This window comes from Penicillium arizonense, assembly GCF_001773325.1.
Source record: "Penicillium arizonense strain CBS 141311 chromosome Unknown PENARI_contig003, whole genome shotgun sequence".
Lineage (NCBI taxonomy): Eukaryota > Fungi > Ascomycota > Eurotiomycetes > Eurotiales > Aspergillaceae > Penicillium > Penicillium arizonense.
The window spans coordinates 1,889,012-1,908,579 of NW_019173280.1; the positions used below are offsets into that span (position 1 = coordinate 1,889,012).

A 19,568-nucleotide genomic window follows, 5' to 3' on the forward strand; every position below is an offset into this window, starting at 1 on the left:
ATAACAGCTTTGAGGTTATACTTCCATATCACCATATTCAAAATATTTTCTAGATCACGATCCTATGAACTGGTCCGGAGTACTCCCCTGCACACTATTATTTAACATCTCAGTGGTTTTTGAAATGCACGACTTCGGTAACAGGTCGAGGTAACTTTTCTCATGATTATTGACATTCTTCAGCCGACGGAATATGTAAAACAACTCCTGGATTCTGAGTTGAAATGATTCACTAGTATGCATATTGGCGTAGAGGAACTCGGCACAGGAAAAGAGAGGGATGGGCATCAAGGGATGGATCTAGAGAGAATAATGTTAGTAGTATATCATAAACTCACTAGCCTATGTTACCTACCTTGGCAATAGGCAGTTCACACAGGGTTGTCGCCAGATGGATGATGGTAGTGGAAGCCTCTAACGCTCGATTTTGATAATCAGAGAATTCAGCATCCCCTTGCAGCGGGTTGGCAGATGCTGGCATTGACTCCATCATGGCTTTGCAGAAATAAATAACTGTAACTTGACCTAAGATATTGGCAAAAAGAAGAAGAGGATCGTAGGCCTTGATAGGTGATGGATAATATTGTGACAGAGCTTGGAGTCTCGTTGTAAGAAGACTATCCAACCAGCGCCGCTGCTCAGTCGAGTCCAGTAGCGTATCTCCGTATGCCTTGGAGATTTGATATTGTTGGATCTGAAGTAGAGTGCGACCACATATCGTAGCTAAGATGAGGCATTCGTTGAAGGATGAACCTAGTTTCAGAGTAGGCTGGGTCATGGCTTCGGATAAAAAGAGCCCAAGTTCATGGTTGCCGCTTTGGAAGTCTGAATCTAGAGCAGGCAGTCGGGTGCAGATCTGAAATCACCGGCAATGACAATACGTCAGTAAAATACCCACTAGCTCCCACTCACTTGAATTGAGGTATTGGCATCCTTACCACATGTTCATTTAAGGTGATAGGCCAGTCATCGCGCATGCTAATGACATGATCGAGGAAATAAGCCATCCAAAACACCCGGCGTCTCTCTTCGACTTGGATAAAGTCACCATTTCGGGGAGAGGACGGGCCTCCCTTGTCAGTGGGTCTGTCAATCTCATGATAGCGCATAGCCTGCACCAGGCGGAATGCCCGACCGGCACTCATCCAAGCCTGCCGATGGTGAGTTCGCATAGATTCAAATATCACGACAAGAACCCATGCCTGAGCAAGTTCTGTGTTGACGTTGTAGTCGTTGCCTTCGATACTAATGGACTCGAGTGTCTGTTTTGTCTTCTGGTAGAGTGGCTCTATCATCTCGCGGAACTGAGCTGACAGCAGCGAGGCCAAAGCCCACATGGCGTTTTGCAGACATTTCTGCGATGGTGCTTTTGAGCTGGATTTAGACCATGATAGGTACCGTCGTTGGTTAATGATCGGTATTGACTGGTGCACACGATCCAAGTAGAGTTGGTCTCTGGAGAGGATATGTTAGCCATGTACCCTGCTTTTTGCCGCAATAGAAGCGTGCGAAGAACTCTCAAGTTGTGTTTACAATTCATCATGCAGGAAGTCCGTGGGCGGAAACTGAGTGTTTGAAACTGTCAAAGCAGGCGGGAATGACCATTCAAGCGAGGAAGAAACCAAGTCCGAGGTGTGGCCATCGAACAACGCTGCGCGCCCTGATTGCGAGAGATTTGTAGGCTCTTGTGGCCATTCACCAGCGGCGTGAAGCCCGGAATCTGCCAAAACACCGGGCGAAGCAGGGATTATCGGGTCGCTGCTGTGTTGAGATCCCTGGAGATCCCGTTGAAGCTGCTGATCTGGGAGGCGACTTTCCAACATCGCCTCTAGGTGCACGACTCGGTTCTTTAAGGCTTTCAAGTGGCCCTTTTTGGGGCCTCGGGCTCCGCGATGTGTCACTTCACATGAAATCCCTGTTTCTCGACAAATCCCACATTGAGGTTGTTGTCCATCGCAGCGCAGCTTACGCCGCCGGCACTCATCACACGCGGGACCAGAGCGCTGCCGCCGTGTCGCACCAGGAATCGAGCTTTCTTCTGCATCTTTGGATGACATGACTGGTTTGTCTGTTGCGATGGAGAACCTGGGGGATTGGGGGCCGTTCCAGGACAGGAGGGGCCAACCTCACCGCGCTTTGTCTGCCTAATCTCAGACATGTCACAACAATTTTCCAGCAAGCACTTCAAAATATATATTTTGGAAATCTTCATCGGCATTTAACTTTCTCCTCTTGTAAACTCTCCATTCTACTGGTATCAGATCTTATCGGTCTCTTATATTGGCTGGTCTTTGATTTATCTATGAATCAGCTCCCCATCGTAAGAGACGTGGGTACTACTAGCCATGGCTTGAGGGAGGATGAACCGCAATATAACGCAAATGTCCTGCGTACCAGACGAGGCGAAATGAAGATGCGGTTGATTCTGGTGGCCTTGTGACAGGTCCGGGGTATCAGAAGCGATGGAATAGAATGGCTAGGCAAGCCAGAGCCGGTATGAGAATGTTTGTGCCTATGGAAAGTCCTTGATGGGCCAAATCATCTCCGTGCTGAGATCAGGGAGATACGACAGCAGGAACTTTGGGTTGTCAAAAGGGAATATACTCATAGCAACGGCGAGACCAGGCACCACGCTGGGTTTCCCCTTGTCCAGGAATCTTATTTGATCACCATTTGGGTAGACGGCATCGACTGGTACAAGAATCAGTTGCTTGGACGTCGACCCCAAACAGAGTCTTTGGGTTTTTGACTTTAACTCTCCTCTGTGCATCGGAGAGGTGATAGGAGGATCTCTGTATATTAGTGGAAACCTGGTTATCTTACCCGGTACAAAGCGTCTTCGTCCCTTGACAGTGACAAATATAGCGTTGTCGCGTGGAGACTTCACCACGAGACACGAGACATCAAGAAACCTACTCCATGTGTTTGCCATTGCGAATGGGTAAAGGCCCTCTGGCGTTCCCTGCTGGAGAGCAACAGCCCGTAGGAAAACTCGGCCTACCTTTCCAACCCCTGTTTCATACCCGGTATTGAGTTGAGGGCGATATACCATCAGAGTGCATCGCGTGCCGGCATATAGAGATTGAGCTGGTACCCCTTGTCAGTACGCATCGGCCCCATAGAGAAGCCACGGTACAAAATTAACCGTGTCCTTAATGACGGCAAATGGGGATGAGGGTGATGAAATCCGTTTGGCAAGCATGTTTAGGAGTTAAGCAGGGTGTTTCGTCGGTTTCTCGTCGGTACGTGGCCTAAAAGAGCGTCGTTGAAATAGTGTCGAGGGGGTTAGATGGTGGGCTCTGCCAATTCAGCGTGTTAGTTACATTTCACTCACAGAGTTGGACCTCAAGATGACGCACGGAGAGGTGTACGTACTTGGGAATGTAGGAACAATGGAAACTGGGATAGGAAACACGCACTGGGAGTATGGCATTGTTGAAGGATAGCAGCCAGTCAATCGTGTCAGGATTTGACGGCTTCACCCGAGAACACACTGCGAGCAAACTTCATGGAAGTCCTTTGCACTGAGTGCAACTAAGCGAGCTTTGTTGTTCCTTGGCCTCTTCTTTAACGATTCATCGGCGGACTGTGTCAGCGTCACCGGTGCTTCCACCGTCCGCGTTCCAATCTTTGTACGGGCGAATTGGGAGCTGAGTCAAGAGAGTCAAGATATCCCATATTGAGGGCTGAACGACAACATCTGAGGAACGGATCGGTTTCATTCTCGTGGTGGAAATCTAAGAATCACACAAGTCAGTGCTGTCAGTTCTCGTCTGATGTTAGCCCTGACCTGTTAGCTGGCACACTGGCCAAGTGAATCGCCAAGAATATTCCTGTTTGATCATAAATCCGTGAAAACGAAGAGCCTGTGACTCGCATTGTGCGAGTTTTTTGCCTGTCAAGGAATGCAGAAGACGCAGAGGGACCTCTTCTGTGCAAGGACAATTGAACTCATCATCCAAGCCATCTTCCCTTCAAGATCCTCTGCCAGTCAAAGACTACCAATTTGAGCACTCATCAACCCTCACCAAAGCCCAATCCCCAAACAACCACATAACCAAGCGCCTACCCTCCTACACAAACCAGAACAGACCCCAACCCTGACCCTGTAATCCAGGGCCGCCAGCATTCGCGTAAAACCCAATCTTCTAGCCACAAAACTCGCACCTCCCACTCCACCACATATGCAGGGGCTAACCTATCAAGCCCACGACACAATTTCCCACCTCTTGGCAACCTAAGAAGCGCTTACAACAAGTATGGGGCATCGAAAGCCCACCCACCAACATGACGTTTACGCTTACGCAACCTCTCGAAAGCTGGGGACGCTAATCAACAGCATGGTGCATGAATGCATACCTATACATTATCCAAAAGCTTAGTGAACCGATGCCGATCTGTTGAAAGGGGAAGGAAGGAGGAGGGGGAGCTGAAACTGTGTTTATTCTTGTCTACGTACAAAAGCTAAAAAGGGGGTATACGTATACTACGTATAAGTTACTACGTACACTAGAGGGGTAGGAGTAGGAGTCGGGAGCTGTAAGACGTCCGTGTGGTCGGGCCATTGATTCGACGTATGCATTGACCACGTTCAGAGCGCATACACTGTACGGGAGCATAGCTCAAGCCTTGGACTAACGTGGAGATCCATTGGCACCCGCATTTACTACTGTACACATCACGGCTGAATCCGCATCTGCGTCTGCAGGTACGTCCTCGTCCACGTCTCAGCCACGGGATCAAGATAACCTTACATGTAAGGGTACGAATACACCCTCCACTCCGCCCCTCCTTCCGAGGGACCCTTCACCCCATCCAGTAGGTCAAGTCCCTAGCAGAAGAATCGGGAAACCTGCGTATGTCCGCGAGTGGCCTGATACCGATATATCAATAGTTCGGTGGGGGAGGAGAGAAGTGTCGGGTCCAGAATGTTGTGTGCAAAAAGAAAAATTACAGTAAGTATTTAATATTTCCGCTCCACTATGGAAGCGATAACGAAGGTGTATGATATGCAAGCGTGAAACTTTGATAACTGGAGTCTTATTTTTCTGGGTTTGGGGCAATATGTGGCTATATTACGTGCTTGGCAAGCCTGGAGGATTTTATTTGCTGGCTTTTGCTTAACGTGTGGCTATTTGCGAGGATTCGCCGATGCTATTCCTCAGGTCTGTAATGTAGCGATTACAGATATGCTTATGTCGGGATCTTGGAATTCAATGTTGCACATCTTTCCCTAAGGGACCGGGATCGGCTAACTTTTGTCAATCCATGGATCATAAAAATTATGAAGTTACGAGAGAAACGGCATTCAGGGACCGTTCCACGTGGGATGACTCAGCTCGGCGTCGGTTTGCCCGCTTAATCACCAGACCCCGTTCCACGGGTTATCTTTTAGTTTCTCTCGGCGGGCATGGATGTGCACTTTTCTTACTGTTACAATTTACATACATGTATCTTCAATATCTCATGTTATGTCCAAAGAAGCAGAACTCCCGAATTTCAAAATAGATCAATAGTGCGAAAGTCAGACAAGAGCCACAGGGTCTTAGTGAGATGGGGCCCAAGAGATCTGTATTCCGTATTGGGCGAAGCGAGGGCCCCACGGCTTAGGGGGGAAGATAATAAATTGTCGGAAGGATGTCTGCCGGATCGTCTCTATGGACTTGCATAAGTGCCGAAGCCGTATAAGAGCATTGACACCTTTGATTTCTGGAAATCAGGCAGCAGTTTGGCGCAAACTGGGGCTGTGGCTGTGGCTGTGTGTTTACAGTCGAAGAGCGAGATGATGGTGGTGTGCGGGGACTGGGTGGGGAATAAAGTGTGGTTTTTTTCCCTTGTTATCGGATGATCCGGAAATAACATCATCGCATTATGACCTGTAATATGTGGAGCTGTCAAGAGAGATACTCCATACATGGACTGCTGGACCGAGACTATTGAATGGCTATTTTTGATTAGAGAACACGAATTCCAAAAGATAAATCGCCGAAACAAATGCGAGAGTTCGGGTTTAAGCCACGATAAAAGGCCGCGTGGGCAAGTAGTGGCGGGTGCAGTAGTAAATTAGGGTCTCCATGACGCTAGGCGGGAACCGTGATTAGGGCAAAGCTATACAGGTAACTGACGCCCAGCTAGTCCCATCCGAGTAAGCGTAGGGGAGTGTCCACGAGTCCCTGCGTCTAGAGTGTAAGCAATACGACACCGAAAAAAGGTAAAAAGGACAAAAAGGGTCAAGGGTCCTTGCAGGAACGTAAGCCGGGTACAGGGCCCTGACGAGTCAAGCTTCTGGCGTAAGCTGGGAGGTAGAACGAGAAGGGTTAATTCGAGCGCTAAAACACTAGCCCACCTCAAGCACGGAAGTGTATTTGCTGGAGAAGGACTAGACAGCCAAACTACCGTGGATATACGTAGGCTGCATACGTATGCCCCGTCTAAGATTGAGCTTAGGCAAATCATCGCTCGGCTCAAGAAGCCCCAAAACGGTCCGCGTTCTGCCACGAACCACAACCCCCTCGGGCATGTTCCAGATCGGAGGTTTGAAGCTTGGCCTGATCTACCAAAAAAATTCTAAAAAAATAAAATAAATACGCAGAACACGTATACGCAGAAAGTAATGGTTGATTTTAATCTCCTAATGGAGTTTACCCGGTTCACAATCTGAGTAGCCCTGGATGTTTACGAATAACTTCTTTGAAGCCATACAGTAAGACCATACTATGCGTCGCCATCTTACGTACGTTCAGCGGAGAGTCCCCGCGCGAATGGTTTTCGGGGCGGGGCGGGCGCTGGACGCGTACGAGTACGAAGTGTAGCACGAGCCAATCTCTTGCTATAGTTAAATGACGGTCTTTAGAAGACTAGATTATCTTATTGGCGTGGAGGTTAGATGCCATTATGTTTAGTTGTTCAATCTACAACATGTATGTAGGCCTAACATGATCGGACTCCGCAGAACGGAGAAAATTTCAACAGAAACTCGGCTGAGAGTACCCTTTCCAGAGAGAAAAGGGCAGAGCTCTAGGGATTTTTTTCCGTCACCGAGCTGTAGGGCGAGATCGCCGTAGGGCGCTAAATACAGCTAAAAGTGTTACCATACATTACGCCCCCGCCCAGGAATGTCCGAGCCGGAGGTGGATTCCCAAACAGGAGTCAACATCATCACTTACGTAGATTCTTTCTTACCGTATTTTAGTTTACTTATTCTATTTTATTAAACATGGTACTATTTACTTTTGCAGAGAAGAACAACTGATATGGGGCTAAATGCATGTCCGTCCCGAGATAAAAGGCCCGTAGTTCTGCCGATGGTGGAGCTTTTGTTTCGCATCGACCAACCGAAGCCCTAGTGCGAGTCGGAGTTAACGCTCTCTTCCGGAACAACTTAAAAACTCACAAAAAAGAAAAAAGATCGACTCCGCCAGGGTCGCGGGCCGGAAGAAACGGAGTAAGAAAATGGGTCTGCACAGGGTCCTGTATTATATTTGTCTGCCTATAATATTGGTTTTCTCCGCTATGGAGCCTCGCCAGACCCTGGAGCTTGGCTTCTTTCGCTTTATTTTAGTATAATTAGTTCAGATAACCATATGCTTGGTCTCTTTTTTTTCTTCTCTCATTTCTTACTTTTGTATTCTCATTTCGTTCCCACCTTTAACCTACTTTTTTGTTATCTTCCCCTCCTTATCTCACTTACCTCTCCTTCTCTTACGCGCAGAGCGCCTGGATATTCCTGAGCATTTTGGTATTTCAGCATTTCTCGGGAAGAACTATTGCGGTTTGACAACCGGACATCTTCTGCAACATTCCCAGCCCAGTTTGCAACTGCCGTTGAGGATTGTGTTCCGCACACCAATTGCAGTATTAGAAGGAAAGCAAGACCGCCTCAAGGGAATAAACTTAGGCGCCGAAGAAATCCAGATCGTTGCGAGGGCATTTGCCAGATCATTCCGACTACTCCATCAACCGTCTATACTTCGCCCTCAACACAGAACACGGCACGGGTTGGAGTCATCGGGCTTCTGTTTTGGTCTGCAGGCGAGTGCCGATTTAGGGTCTAATGTTGTCGACGTGTTACACGACGGAGAGGACAAACATCTTTCGAGAGCCGCTGGTGCGTTTGCTGTCAGGAAAGAGATATACTCTCTCTCTCCTCCCTCTCTTTGTCTCCGATCTGTGATCTCTCGAGTTCTGTCGAGCATCCAGAGCCCGGCTGAGCCGGTTGCCAAACATCTAAACTAACGGATTGCGCCCTTTAGTATAGCTTTCCAGCCCCGGTGACCGCATATCGGGGCCCAGAGGAGATGTCAAGCTGCCGGACGAGTATTGTGTCCATCCTCAACAATGATGATAACCCATCTTTTGCGGTCCGCTCTGCGCCCCAACTCAGTCGGACTCAGATCTCGCCATCCTATTATCCAGAGCAGCAACCCCCGCCCGTCAGCGAACCGCAGCACACCCGTCCGCATGCTGCATCCGAATCTCCAGCGGCCTCACCCCGAGGCATCAGGCACCCTTTCGCCCCGGTGACCGAAGCCGTCCAGCCCGTCTCGCCCGGCTCATCCGACGGCTCCGCCTACGACTACATCACCAGTCAATCTTCAGCTTACCACCCGTATGCCCGGCAGGATCCGCGACGGGAACCGTATCGCTTCCCAGCGCGCGGACCAGCAGCTCCCCGGACGACCCCCGAAACGCGGTCCAGCGCTTCAGAAACGACATCGTCTCAGCCCGGAGCGGGTCGCGCCACAGGCCGAAAGAACAAGTATCCCTGCCCCTATGCAGCTAGCCACGGCTGCGCAGCGACATTCACGACGTCTGGCCACGCTGCTCGCCATGGCAAGAAGCACACCGGCGAGAAGAGCGTCCACTGCCCGATCTGTAACAAGGCCTTCACTCGAAAAGATAATATGAAGCAGCACATTCGCACCCACCGCACGCACTCGGATGAAATGCGATCCACATCTGAACCGGAGAATGATGCTCGCTGGGGCATGCCCCATTCTGATTCTACACTTGCTTCGGCTGCTTCACACCAGCGGAATCTTAGCCAACCCATGGAGGCTACTACAAGGTCTCCTCCAGATTCTTCTTCACAATAACCTTCATAAGTGAGACTATCTCTGCCTCCGACTCTCCCACTCCTCGCTCTACTATACGACCGTTTTTCTCAGACAGTTCCTTGTACCTGACTGCAGTGCAGTGTACATTGCAATCTGTCTCACTACCCAGGGTAGTAATTGTTTTCGATTCAGGGCTCTCGAACATGCATTTTCGGCTTCAGCGACCATCTGCATGACCCATCACCGGACGTTTCAGAATATCCGACGAAACGTCTCGGGTTACAACACATGTTTTGAAATTCTATTTTTCTTCTATCTTTCTATTTTTGTGTTCCTTTTACCATTTACCATTTACTACTTTTTGGTTCATTTTGCCTATCTGTTTTATATCCCTCCTGTACCATGTTCTGATTGCTTCCTCGTGTTATGCGTGATGTTTGAAATTGCCTCCCTAGGCTATGTGTTCCAGTCTCATTTGTACTATCCTTTCCAGGATCCCCATGAAATCAAATGATACGTGTGTAACCTGTTCCGGCTGCACTATATGACATCCTTGGTCTTGTGTTGGTGAGATTGTTAAGCCACTGGGGTCCTGGGGAATGGTGTACTACTCTGGGAGGGAAAATTTGACGTAGATAAGCGTGGAGGAAGAATGGTTTGCTTTGTTTATTCTACATAGCCATTCTACATAGCTTTGATCTAGGTTCAGAGTATTTTTAGTATAAGCTTAACTCTGAATTAATAGTGGAGATGGTTCTTTTGTCTATGATGAAAGTTGATGCCTGACTGCCTGAGAACGGTAAAAGACCCGTGGAACCAGTGTTTACCTTCAAGTATAACATTGAAATCTTAAATCGAACATCTCATACTTCTCTTAAAACTCATTCCCAGACCAGCGGTCAGTTGGAGTCTACGTGTAGGGCTGTCATATTCCCTGCTCCTTACCCAATGCGAGATGACGTCGAGCGATATTTGAAACACAATCGATATGCTCATTCGATGGAACAAGTATTTCCTTCGAACATTCCACCACTCCTGACAATAACCCACAGACGTCATATAGGAACAGTCAAAATATATAATCTAACCACGTTACTTTCACTATTGCACTTCGTACTTTCACCCACATTTGTACGAAAACTACAACCCTCAGCCACTGCCAAGTCCCCCAGCCCCAACATCGTTCATCTGAATCGACGTCACGCCACCTGCCCCGCCAATATCTCTTAGCCCTACGCCCTACTCCAGTCTCTCTCTTCACCATATCTCGTCCTAGTGAACAGTAGCAGCTCACACCATCGACACCCTTTTCATTCCATTTTGTCGTCCTTTCCTTTCATCCTCGCCGCAACATGGCGTACTACGAGGATCGCCGATACGCACCGCGCGACCGCTACAGCCGCCCAGCCACCTATGTTGATCCATACGATGATCCGAGAGGCCATTATGCAAGGCACGATCGTGACCCCTACAGACGCCGAGTCAGCGATGATTCTATCGCGCAAGTGCAGCGCGATTACCCCCCAGACTCAGATTATGTCTATGAGCGTGGTTACACATCCCGTCGGCCCAGGGCTTCGCGACCCGTCTACGAAAATGTGCGACGTGCTTCCTCCGTCAGCGGTTACGATCCTCACTACGATGCTGCTTACTCTCGCTCATCCCGTCCTCGACGGTCAAGACATTATGAGGACAAACGTATGTGACATCCCATAGCTGATTTTCATCTGAGGATACATTCTAACTCTTCGCTCAGGCTCTCGTCGGTCCAAGTATGATTCTGATTCTTCTCCAAGTCGCTCTCCGCCCCGCCATGGCCGTCGCAAGTCTTTCAGCGAACAGGCTCTGGGCGCACTAGGTCTCGGCGGTGCTGCTGCATCGGCCAGCCGGGGACGTTCCAAGTCTCGCCATCGCAACCGGTCCTATTCTCGATCGCCGTCTGATTCACGCAGTCGCAGTCGCCATCGTGGCAGTGGTCGCGGTGGCCGTGAGCGCAGCGAGCAGCGCATTGCTCAGGCTGCTCGTGCCGCGCTGACCGCTGGTGCCATCGAAGCCTTCAAGCAGCGCAAAGAGCCAGGTGATTGGGCTGGTGCAAAGGGAAAACGAATCCTTACGGCTGCTGTCGCCGCTGGTGGCACTGATGGTCTTGTCGATAAGGATCCCAACAAGCACAGCACACGCCATGTTGTGGAGTCTACCCTTGCTGGTCTCGCTGCTAGTCATTTCGTTGGCGGCGGATCACGCTCACGCTCCCGCGGTCGAAACAGTCGCGGCGGCTCGGGCGGTGGTCTCAAGGACCTCGCTGCGAGTGGAGCCCTTGCTGCTGCTGGAAAGGAAGTCTTTGATCGATTTTCGCGATCTCGGTCTCGGCCTCGCGGTCGTTCTGATTCCCGCAGTGATGATGAGCGTGGCTCTAAGAAACGCAGTAAGAGCGTGTCGGAGTACATCAGCAAGGGCATGGCCGCCCTTGGACTTGGAGAAGAAGAAAGGAGCAAGGACAGCAGAGACAGAAGAGACAGAGACCACCATCGGGACCACAGAGATAGCAGGGACCGGCGTCATCGCCGCGATACCCGGCACGACGATTACTCGGATTCAGATGCAGACAGCGATTATTACAGCCGGGACTCGAGACGGGGCAGAGGCTCGAGAGATGTAGGTCGGCACCGTTCTTTGGACGGAAAATATCCCCCTTATGCACCCCTTAGCGCACCGCGCGGCGAGAACGGAGCCCAATCTAAGGATTGCGGCCACCACTCAAACTCTGAGAGTGATTCTGACCTAGGTGACAGTTCTGATGAGAAGAAGCAACGCAAGAAGCTGAAGCGGGATATGCTACTGACCTCGGGCTTGGCTAGTGTGGCTACCATCCACGCTGCCCACGGTCTGTACGGTAGTATGGAGAAGAGGAAGAAACGCATGCACCAGTTGAAGGAGGGAGAGATCACACCCGAAGAGGCCCGCAAACGCCGCATCAAAGCTAACTCGCTGGACGCTGTGAGCATTGGTCTTGCTGCCCTCGGTATCAAGGGCGCCTATAGTGAATGGAAGGAAGTCAACGAGAAGCGCAAGGAGAATCATCATTACCAGGAAGAGTGTGCCCAACGTGCTATCAAGCGTGAGCGGCGCCGTGCTCGCAGTCAAGGCAATGGCCCTTCCCGAAAGACCCGCTGGCCTGATGAGATTGAATATGCACCATCGACAAACGACTCCTTCGACCGAACACCAGTTTATCATGATGGCAATCCTTATGGGGTTTCGGAGGCTCCGCAGATTTCTTACTAGTTTTGTTTTTCTGTCTTAACCTTTCATTTTCCTTTCATCATATGATTTCCTCTTTCATGATTTATGAGACCATGCCTTTATTTGATTTTAATCTTTTTCATCGTGTTTCCAAGGCTAGATCAGTCTGATGGGTTGATTCTTCAGCGTTTGTGACGACCATGGCCGGCTGCTCCATATGATTGCTTGTACCTACAACTGGATTCAACACTTCCCGTCTCGGGATCTGCTTGCAACTATCGAATATCCCGCATATACATATCTGCATGTAGATGTAGAGAGGCAATACTGTACATAAGCCGGTAGGTGATTGGACTCAGCAGCTGCCGATAACAGGCTGACTCAGCAGGGACCCCGCTATCAGTCAGCCCACCACGGATCCTGTGAGGTACCGATACTTGCACGTGCTAGTTTTATTGTACCACGAACTCTGTACCAGTACTTCCTTGGCGATCCTAGACTAACGGAGAGTTTTCCCCTCCCTCCTTTTCTTTCCTCCTCTTCCTCTTTCCTCCACCAATTCTCTCCATACCCTTTTTCTTGGTTCGTACTTCTCTATATAAATCTGGCTGTTTCTCACTAACGTTCACCAGTTCTTTACATACCTTCATAATGGCTGCCCCCGCACAGAAGTTCAAGGTCGCTGACCTCGTACGTCCTCTCGATCCGTCTCAACATGCTCAATCATTGACCTCCTTTACAGTCCCTGGCCGCTTTCGGTCGCCGCGAGATCGAGCTCTCCGAGGTTGAGATGCCCGGTCTCATGGCCATCCGTGAGAAGTACGGTGCCGACCAGCCCCTCAAGGGTGCCCGTATTGCTGGTTGTCTTCACATGAGTATGTGATCAGTCTTACAAACAACATTGGCCTTTTTACTAACGATAATACAGCCATCCAGACCGCTGTCCTCATCGAGACCCTCACTCACCTCGGTGCTGAGGTCACCTGGACTTCCTGCAACATCTTCTCCACCCAGGACCACGCCGCCGCTGCCATTGCTGCTGCCGGTGTCCCTGTGTAAGTTTCAATCGTGCCAGTTTTGCTTTTGTGGACCCTGCTGACCGCTCTTTGTTTACAGCTTCGCCTGGAAGGGTGAGACCGAGGAGGAGTACCAGTGGTGTCTCGACCAGCAGCTCCAGGCCTTCAAGGATGGCAAGAAGCTGAACCTCATCCTCGATGACGGTGGTGACCTCACCTCCCTCGTCCACACCAAGTACCCCGAGATGCTCGATGACTGCTTCGGTGTCTCCGAGGAGACCACCACCGGTGTCCACCACCTCTACAAGATGCTCAAGGAGAACAAGCTCAAGGTTCCCGCCATCAACGTTAACGACTGTGTCACCAAGTCCAAGTTCGACAACCTCTACGGTTGCCGTGAGTCCCTCATCGACGGTATTAAGCGTGCCACCGATGTCATGATCGCTGGTAAGATCGCTGTCGTTGCCGGATACGGTGATGTCGGTAAGGGTTGTGCCCAGGCTCTCCACTCCATGGGCGCCCGTGTCATTGTCACCGAGGTCGACCCCATCAACGCCCTGCAAGCTGCTGTCCAGGGCTTCGAGGTCAACACCATGGAGGCTGTTGCCCCCATTGGTCAGATCTTCGTCACCACCACTGGCTGCCGTGACATCCTTGTCGGCTCTCACTTCGAGGCCATGCGCAACGACGCCATTGTCTGCAACATTGGTCACTTCGACATTGAGATCGACGTTGCCTGGCTCAAGGCCAACGCTCAGTCCGTCCAGAACATCAAGCCCCAGGTTGACCGCTACCAGCTGAACGGCAAGAACATCATCCTCCTCGCTGAGGGTCGTCTTGTCAACCTCGGCTGTGCCACCGGCCACTCTTCCTTCGTCATGTCCTGCTCCTTCTCCAACCAGGTCCTGGCCCAGATTGCTCTGTTCAAGGCTGAGGATGTTCAGTTCGGCAACAAGTACATCGAGTTCGGTGCCGCTGGCCGCAAGCCCATTGGTGTCTACGTTCTGCCCAAGCAGCTCGACGAGCAGGTCGCTCGCTGCCACTTGGACCACGTCAACGCCAAGCTGACCCAGCTCACCCCCGTCCAGGCTGAGTACCTCAGCCTCGACGTCGAGGGTCCCTTCAAGAGCGAGATCTACCGCTACTAAGCTACTAATTGCGCTCTCTTTTCCAATTGCGTTCGATATTCAATGAGTTTCTTGGGATATAGACTTTCAACATGATTCGACGATGTTATGATTGGCATTCGGGTTCTCTATCAACTTAGAACTCAAAAGTGGTTGTCCTTCAACGGCATAAAAAGTGGCCTGCACCGGTGGTGTGTTTTCTAATGTTTTGTTTTGGCGTGGGATGACCTGGGATGGTCTTGCATTCAACACTGCGTACGGATGGGATTTGACTCTTGATACCTTATTCTGTGTGGGCCTCCATGGGCCGATTGTGACTGTGTAGACCTTCAACAATCGAAGCTATGCGTCAGTACTTCGCAATGTGTAGGCACCTTGTAGATCTTTTTGTAATCTTTCCTACCGACTAAGTGCCAACTATCCATTGGCTATCAATGTAACTCACTCCCCCCGGATCAATTTGACCAGCTCACCAGCTACAGCAACTGCAAACTCGGGATCATTGATTGCACGAGAGTCTCGCACCACGGAGATCCCACTCCCCTTCAACTCCTCCTCCAACGTCGAAAACAACACCTCATCAACCTCAGGATCCCAAAACGGTCCCCCAGGAACATCAAGCATACTAACCCCCCCAACAGGCAAAACAACTCGCGTCCTCCACCTTTGGGAAGCACCATTTCCACCCCCCTTCAAATTCCTCGCAATAACCCTCCCAATATCAGCACACTCCTGCCCCGTAGTCCGCATAAGCGTAACAGTCTCATTGTGCTCATGAAACAACCTCCCCTTCCCACCATCCATCTTCATCTCCCGAAAAGAGCGAGGAACACTCTCCACGCCCCCAAAATTAACCATATCACAAGCACCCACACTGACAACCCTCGGAATCCCCCGCTCAGTGGCTGCATACAATCTCTCCGGTCCGGCACTCAAGACCCCACCAACGACCTCATCTGCTATCTCCGTCGTTGTCAAATCAAGAACTGCATCGATCCTCCCTTCCCGAATTAACCGCTCCATGGCTCGACCTCCAGAGCCTGTAGCATGGAACACGTAAACTTCGCAATTTGGAAGAATCGTCTCAAGATATTGGCGCGCATGCGTAACAGCCGGTGTCGTCACGCCGAACATTGATATTGCAATTTGAGTGGAACGGGCTTTTCCAGTATGGCCCTCACTTCCAGTCCCCGTCTCCTTCTTCTCCTGTTCCCGTTCCAACAAGGCCCTCTCCAAAAACCCAACCCCCATCCCAGCAATCGCACATGCCGCGTTCCCTAAAACAGTCTCAAGAACTCGATTCGTGCCGGCAATATCAACAACACTGTACATCATAGTAATATCCGTTTCACCAATGTAAGGCGCCACGTCGCCCGATGCCATTGTTGACACCATCAACTTCGGGAATCCTACTGGTAAGGCGTCGCGCATGACGGCTGTTGAGAGTGCTGTACCGCAGGACCCTCCTATGGATAGGATGCCGTGGATGGTCTTTGATTCGTAGAGGGCTTTTGTGGTGGATGTGGCGTGTGGTGTTAGGGTTTTTATGTATTCTGCCCTGGGGAGGCATGAGAGGTCTGTGTTAGTGTTGGTGTTGGAGAGGAGTTCTTTTTGGGTTGTTGTTATTGATTCGTGGGTTGTTTGGGTGCGGCCGATGTCCATTAGGTGGACTTTTATTTTTTGGTTTGAGTGCGGGTCGGTTTGGGATTCTATGGCGGCTTTTGTGTAGAGGAGTTCTGGGAGTTTGGTGTCGCATGTTCCTAGGAGGAGGATTGTTGGGGTTGTGGAGGACATTGCGATGTTTTTGTGGAGGGGTTGGGTTACTGGGTTGGATTTGAAGATGCTGAAGGATGAATGAATGCTGAAGGTTGAAATGAGGTTGAGAAGTGAAGTTCAGAAGTAGTTGGTGGGGGGCGTAGATATCAGTGTGGGGTAAGCGGGTATGTGTCGTCACAGATCTGCGTTGTATAAAATTGTTTACACTGCGTTTGTTGATCTTTCTCTTATTGTAGCTCTGATAGCCATTTTTGCTCAAGAAGTATCTCATAACATGATATATCCTTATTTGACTTTTGCCACTCTTCTCTTCTCATCGACTTGGGCTACCCATGTCAATGTCTAAATATAAGCTAGAATCAAATAGAAAAGTATATAATCTACTAATACATGGGTTTCCTGAGTAAATAATATATTGAATACTCAAAAGATACTAGCAAAACTCACATAAATAAGCTGTCACGAGTAGGTCACGAGTCTAGGCATGCTTGTACTGTTTATAATAACCGCAGTTGACCAAAACCAAAAAGTGCTCTCTTGAGAAGAACCCCAATATCATGATAGGAAAGTTTAACAAAGTTAAGTGAATAGACATAGCAAATTTGGCTCAAATATTTCGACAATCAAATTTTCGTAAAGCGATTGCACCAAATAGTAGTGACTAGGAATTTCAGAGACCCAATCCAATCAGCAGCACCCTCGCAGCAGTATTTAAGCCTAGCTCAGACTCTACCATGTCCAACGTCTTCATTATATCCTCATGGAGGAGTTCCAAAACACTGGCAACATACTCAAATGTTCCTGCTGATTCCATTGCATCAAGGATGTAGTGTTTCAGTTTTGGGCAAAGATCTGTCGTTGACCCAGGCTGACGATGGAATAATGCCGTAGTCACACGCTCTGGATAGGGTGTATGATTTAATAGATGAATCAAAAGGAGAGAGAACTTGCCCTCCGAGAGGTCCTCGCAGAAACCTTTTTGGGTTGTATACTATATGTTCTTAATTAGCATTGTATCCTCAGACGAGGCAAAGACATGAACAGAGACATACCTCTTGAGAAGTGAGATTCTTATAATCATCCCGTATCTGGTAATATCTACCTGTTAGGGTCAAAAGCTTTGCCAGAGAAGCAGTTGAGGAAACCGGAGACTCTGCATCCATAAGTCGAAGCATCAACCGAAACAAGCCTCCAGTTTTATTGTCGATCATGACGATATATTCGTCCACAGTTGGACACCGACCATGAAAACGCCAGTAGAGATCGAGACCCTGTCCGAGGTGTAAATTGCTCAATTCATCTAAATATTGTCAGTTAGTGACCAAGCACGACATAGATCTGGAAAATATGAGAGCCGTGATACCAATGAAGATGTCCCGACTTTTTTCATTCTGCAGTCGCAAGAGCTGTGCCACTGACTTGACGTAGACGTAGTTAGCACTGTTAATGGTCTGACTCCGACCATAAAATATATGTGTGGCCGGTTGGCCTCGTCGAAGAGATGATTCGTCTTCAATGTCATCTAGCCTGCACCTCTCTGGTTAGCATGACCAAAGAAGTTAACCCGGGCGATAGGACTAACATCAGAGACGAGTTATGCAGCATTTGGACAATGTCCTTTATGATCTCCAGAGAGGTGGAGGGAACCTGCAGCCACGAGTTCAGGGCGTCGATGAACTTGTTCCGCATGTTCTTGCCCCGGAGGGAATTGATATATTCGTATGGTGACTCGCAGGCCTGTTGCATTGATCAGCAGGGTTGCATTGATAAGACCTACGGTGCGGGAGCTTACATGACTGGGTGCCTTCAAGAATGGAGCAGTGAAAACAGCCATTGAATCATGATCATTGACCCCATTCGTGTGGCTGACCCTGTTTGTCTGGCTCGCCCCATTTGTCAATTTCGATTCGGAAAATCCATCCAGCTTCCGCTTCTTCCTCGCTGTTGTGTCCTGAGTACTCTCCTTCACTTTAGGGGGAGGATAGTCTTTAAGAACTCGGAGGACGTCCCGATGGGACTTGCCTACAATCGTCGCCCGATCCGCTTCATTGGTAGACAAATTGTCCCGATGATATCGTGAGGCATGAGAGCTCCAGAAGGTAATACCGCCAATCATGTTAATGATCATGACAATGTACTTGCGAAGTTCACTGGATTTGGGCTCTATGCTCTCCTTCTCCCAGGAAACGTAGCCGTCCATGATTTCTCGTTCTCCTTTCCTGATTTCCTGTTTGAGGATCTCTCGAGCTTCGTTCTCGGTATAGCCGTATTCTCGCATCAAGATGCTCAGTGCATTCTGCAGTCTATCCACGGAACCGGCTCGACTGTGTTCGTCAAACTCCTTATTGAAGCTATAAAAGTCATTCATTAATGCAGCGGCTAATAGGCCCTTGTCCAGGAAGTGGTGGACAGATTGCTTTTCTTGCGGAGAAATGTGAATCCCCAAGGACCAACATCCGACTTCGGCAGCCCATCTGGAGCTTTTGTTAGCTACCGAGATCTCTATGACTTATGCCTCATAAAACCAACCTTGCACCCACTTCAGACAGTCTGTGCTTTTTGTATTGATCAAACGACATGTCGTTGTGCGTACTCTTGGCTTGGCCATCCAAATGCCCTTTCCAGAATCGGATCATTTCGAGCCCTGCTTCACGGTCCATGTCTAATACTTCACGCAGCATTTGGACGACTAATTTGTTGATCTCAAGTTTAGGTTCTAGGCGTTTGCCTAGCTTTAGCTCTGAAAGCATAGCGAGGGCAAGGTCCTGAGTAATCTCGGCATTCTTCGACTCTTAGTTCTTCGATACCGAACAAGATTTGAATCGTAGTTGATCCACATACCTTTTCCACACTCAGAGCATCGGTGACATCTGTGAGACCGTTAGACCCGTTTGCTGACCCCGCAATTGGTTTAACTAATACATACCATCCCAGTAGAATCCGAAATCGCAGATCCGGGTACAAAGTACCACCCGCTGAGGGAGAGTTTCAGGATAAGCCCAGGAAACAAAGTGACCTAAAGGAGTGGGGCTCCCATGAAACACCAGGTCCTTCCCATCCGGTCCAAGTGCCTGCATCCATTCAGCAAGGAAGTCGTCCGTGGCTTTTACTGCTTCGTTATGGAATCTGGCAACGCGGAAAGGTAGTGTCCCAAAGTACTCAGGAGGTTGAGATTGAAATTCGCTTGGGTCAACAGGGCGTGAGTATTCGAAGACATTGGGGAAGTCTTCCATACTGGGCAAGAGAACAATATCGATCTTGAAATACAGAGAATTGGCGCGGTTGGCTTGGGATAGATAGAAGTACGCTAGGGGATGTACTTCAGGTTATGTATGATCCTGCAGGCGTAG

The 19,568-nt window shown here is 49.5% G+C and overlaps 6 protein-coding genes across 6 annotated transcripts; 3 read left to right on the forward strand and 3 right to left on the reverse strand.

Moving 5' to 3' along the window:
- Positions 1 to 54: 54 nt before the first annotated feature.
- On the reverse strand, positions 55 to 2,044 carry PENARI_c003G05074 (fungal specific transcription factor domain-containing protein; the record flags this gene model as incomplete). Its single annotated transcript, XM_022628355.1, has 5 exons — positions 55 to 300; positions 356 to 856; positions 939 to 1,455; positions 1,534 to 1,868; positions 1,970 to 2,044. 5 exons carry the CDS (start codon positions 2,042 to 2,044, stop codon positions 55 to 57), a joined length of 1,674 nt encoding a protein of 557 aa, XP_022491767.1.
- A 6,253-nt stretch (positions 2,045 to 8,297) lies between these two features.
- PENARI_c003G07674 (C2H2-type zinc finger protein) lies at positions 8,298 to 9,095 on the forward strand (the record flags this gene model as incomplete). The annotated part of the gene is made up of 1 exon (XM_022628537.1): positions 8,298 to 9,095. One exon carries the CDS (start codon positions 8,298 to 8,300, stop codon positions 9,093 to 9,095), a length of 798 nt encoding a protein of 265 aa, XP_022491343.1.
- Positions 9,096 to 10,408: 1,313 nt separating this feature from the next.
- On the forward strand, positions 10,409 to 12,341 carry PENARI_c003G00488 (uncharacterized protein; the record flags this gene model as incomplete). The annotated part of the gene is made up of 2 exons (XM_022628030.1): positions 10,409 to 10,754; positions 10,813 to 12,341. The coding sequence occupies 2 exons, from the start codon at positions 10,409 to 10,411 to the stop codon at positions 12,339 to 12,341; spliced, it is 1,875 nt and encodes a 624-aa protein (XP_022491589.1).
- Positions 12,342 to 12,950: 609 nt separating this feature from the next.
- PENARI_c003G07639 (adenosylhomocysteinase) lies at positions 12,951 to 14,463 on the forward strand (the record flags this gene model as incomplete). The annotated part of the gene is made up of 4 exons (XM_022628535.1): positions 12,951 to 12,989; positions 13,042 to 13,174; positions 13,228 to 13,354; positions 13,416 to 14,463. 4 exons carry the CDS (start codon positions 12,951 to 12,953, stop codon positions 14,461 to 14,463), a joined length of 1,347 nt encoding a protein of 448 aa, XP_022491415.1.
- A 420-nt stretch (positions 14,464 to 14,883) lies between these two features.
- PENARI_c003G01282 (Tm-1-like ATP-binding domain-containing protein) lies at positions 14,884 to 16,236 on the reverse strand (the record flags this gene model as incomplete). The annotated part of the gene is made up of 1 exon (XM_022628088.1): positions 14,884 to 16,236. The coding sequence occupies one exon, from the start codon at positions 16,234 to 16,236 to the stop codon at positions 14,884 to 14,886; it is 1,353 nt and encodes a 450-aa protein (XP_022491593.1).
- A 652-nt stretch (positions 16,237 to 16,888) lies between these two features.
- PENARI_c003G04791 (polyprenyl synthetase family protein) lies at positions 16,889 to 19,451 on the reverse strand (the record flags this gene model as incomplete). Its single annotated transcript, XM_022628332.1, has 8 exons — positions 16,889 to 17,209; positions 17,271 to 17,518; positions 17,582 to 17,745; positions 17,801 to 17,955; positions 18,011 to 18,692; positions 18,748 to 19,001; positions 19,060 to 19,088; positions 19,145 to 19,451. The coding sequence occupies 8 exons, from the start codon at positions 19,449 to 19,451 to the stop codon at positions 16,889 to 16,891; spliced, it is 2,160 nt and encodes a 719-aa protein (XP_022491462.1).
- Positions 19,452 to 19,568: the final 117 nt, after the last annotated feature.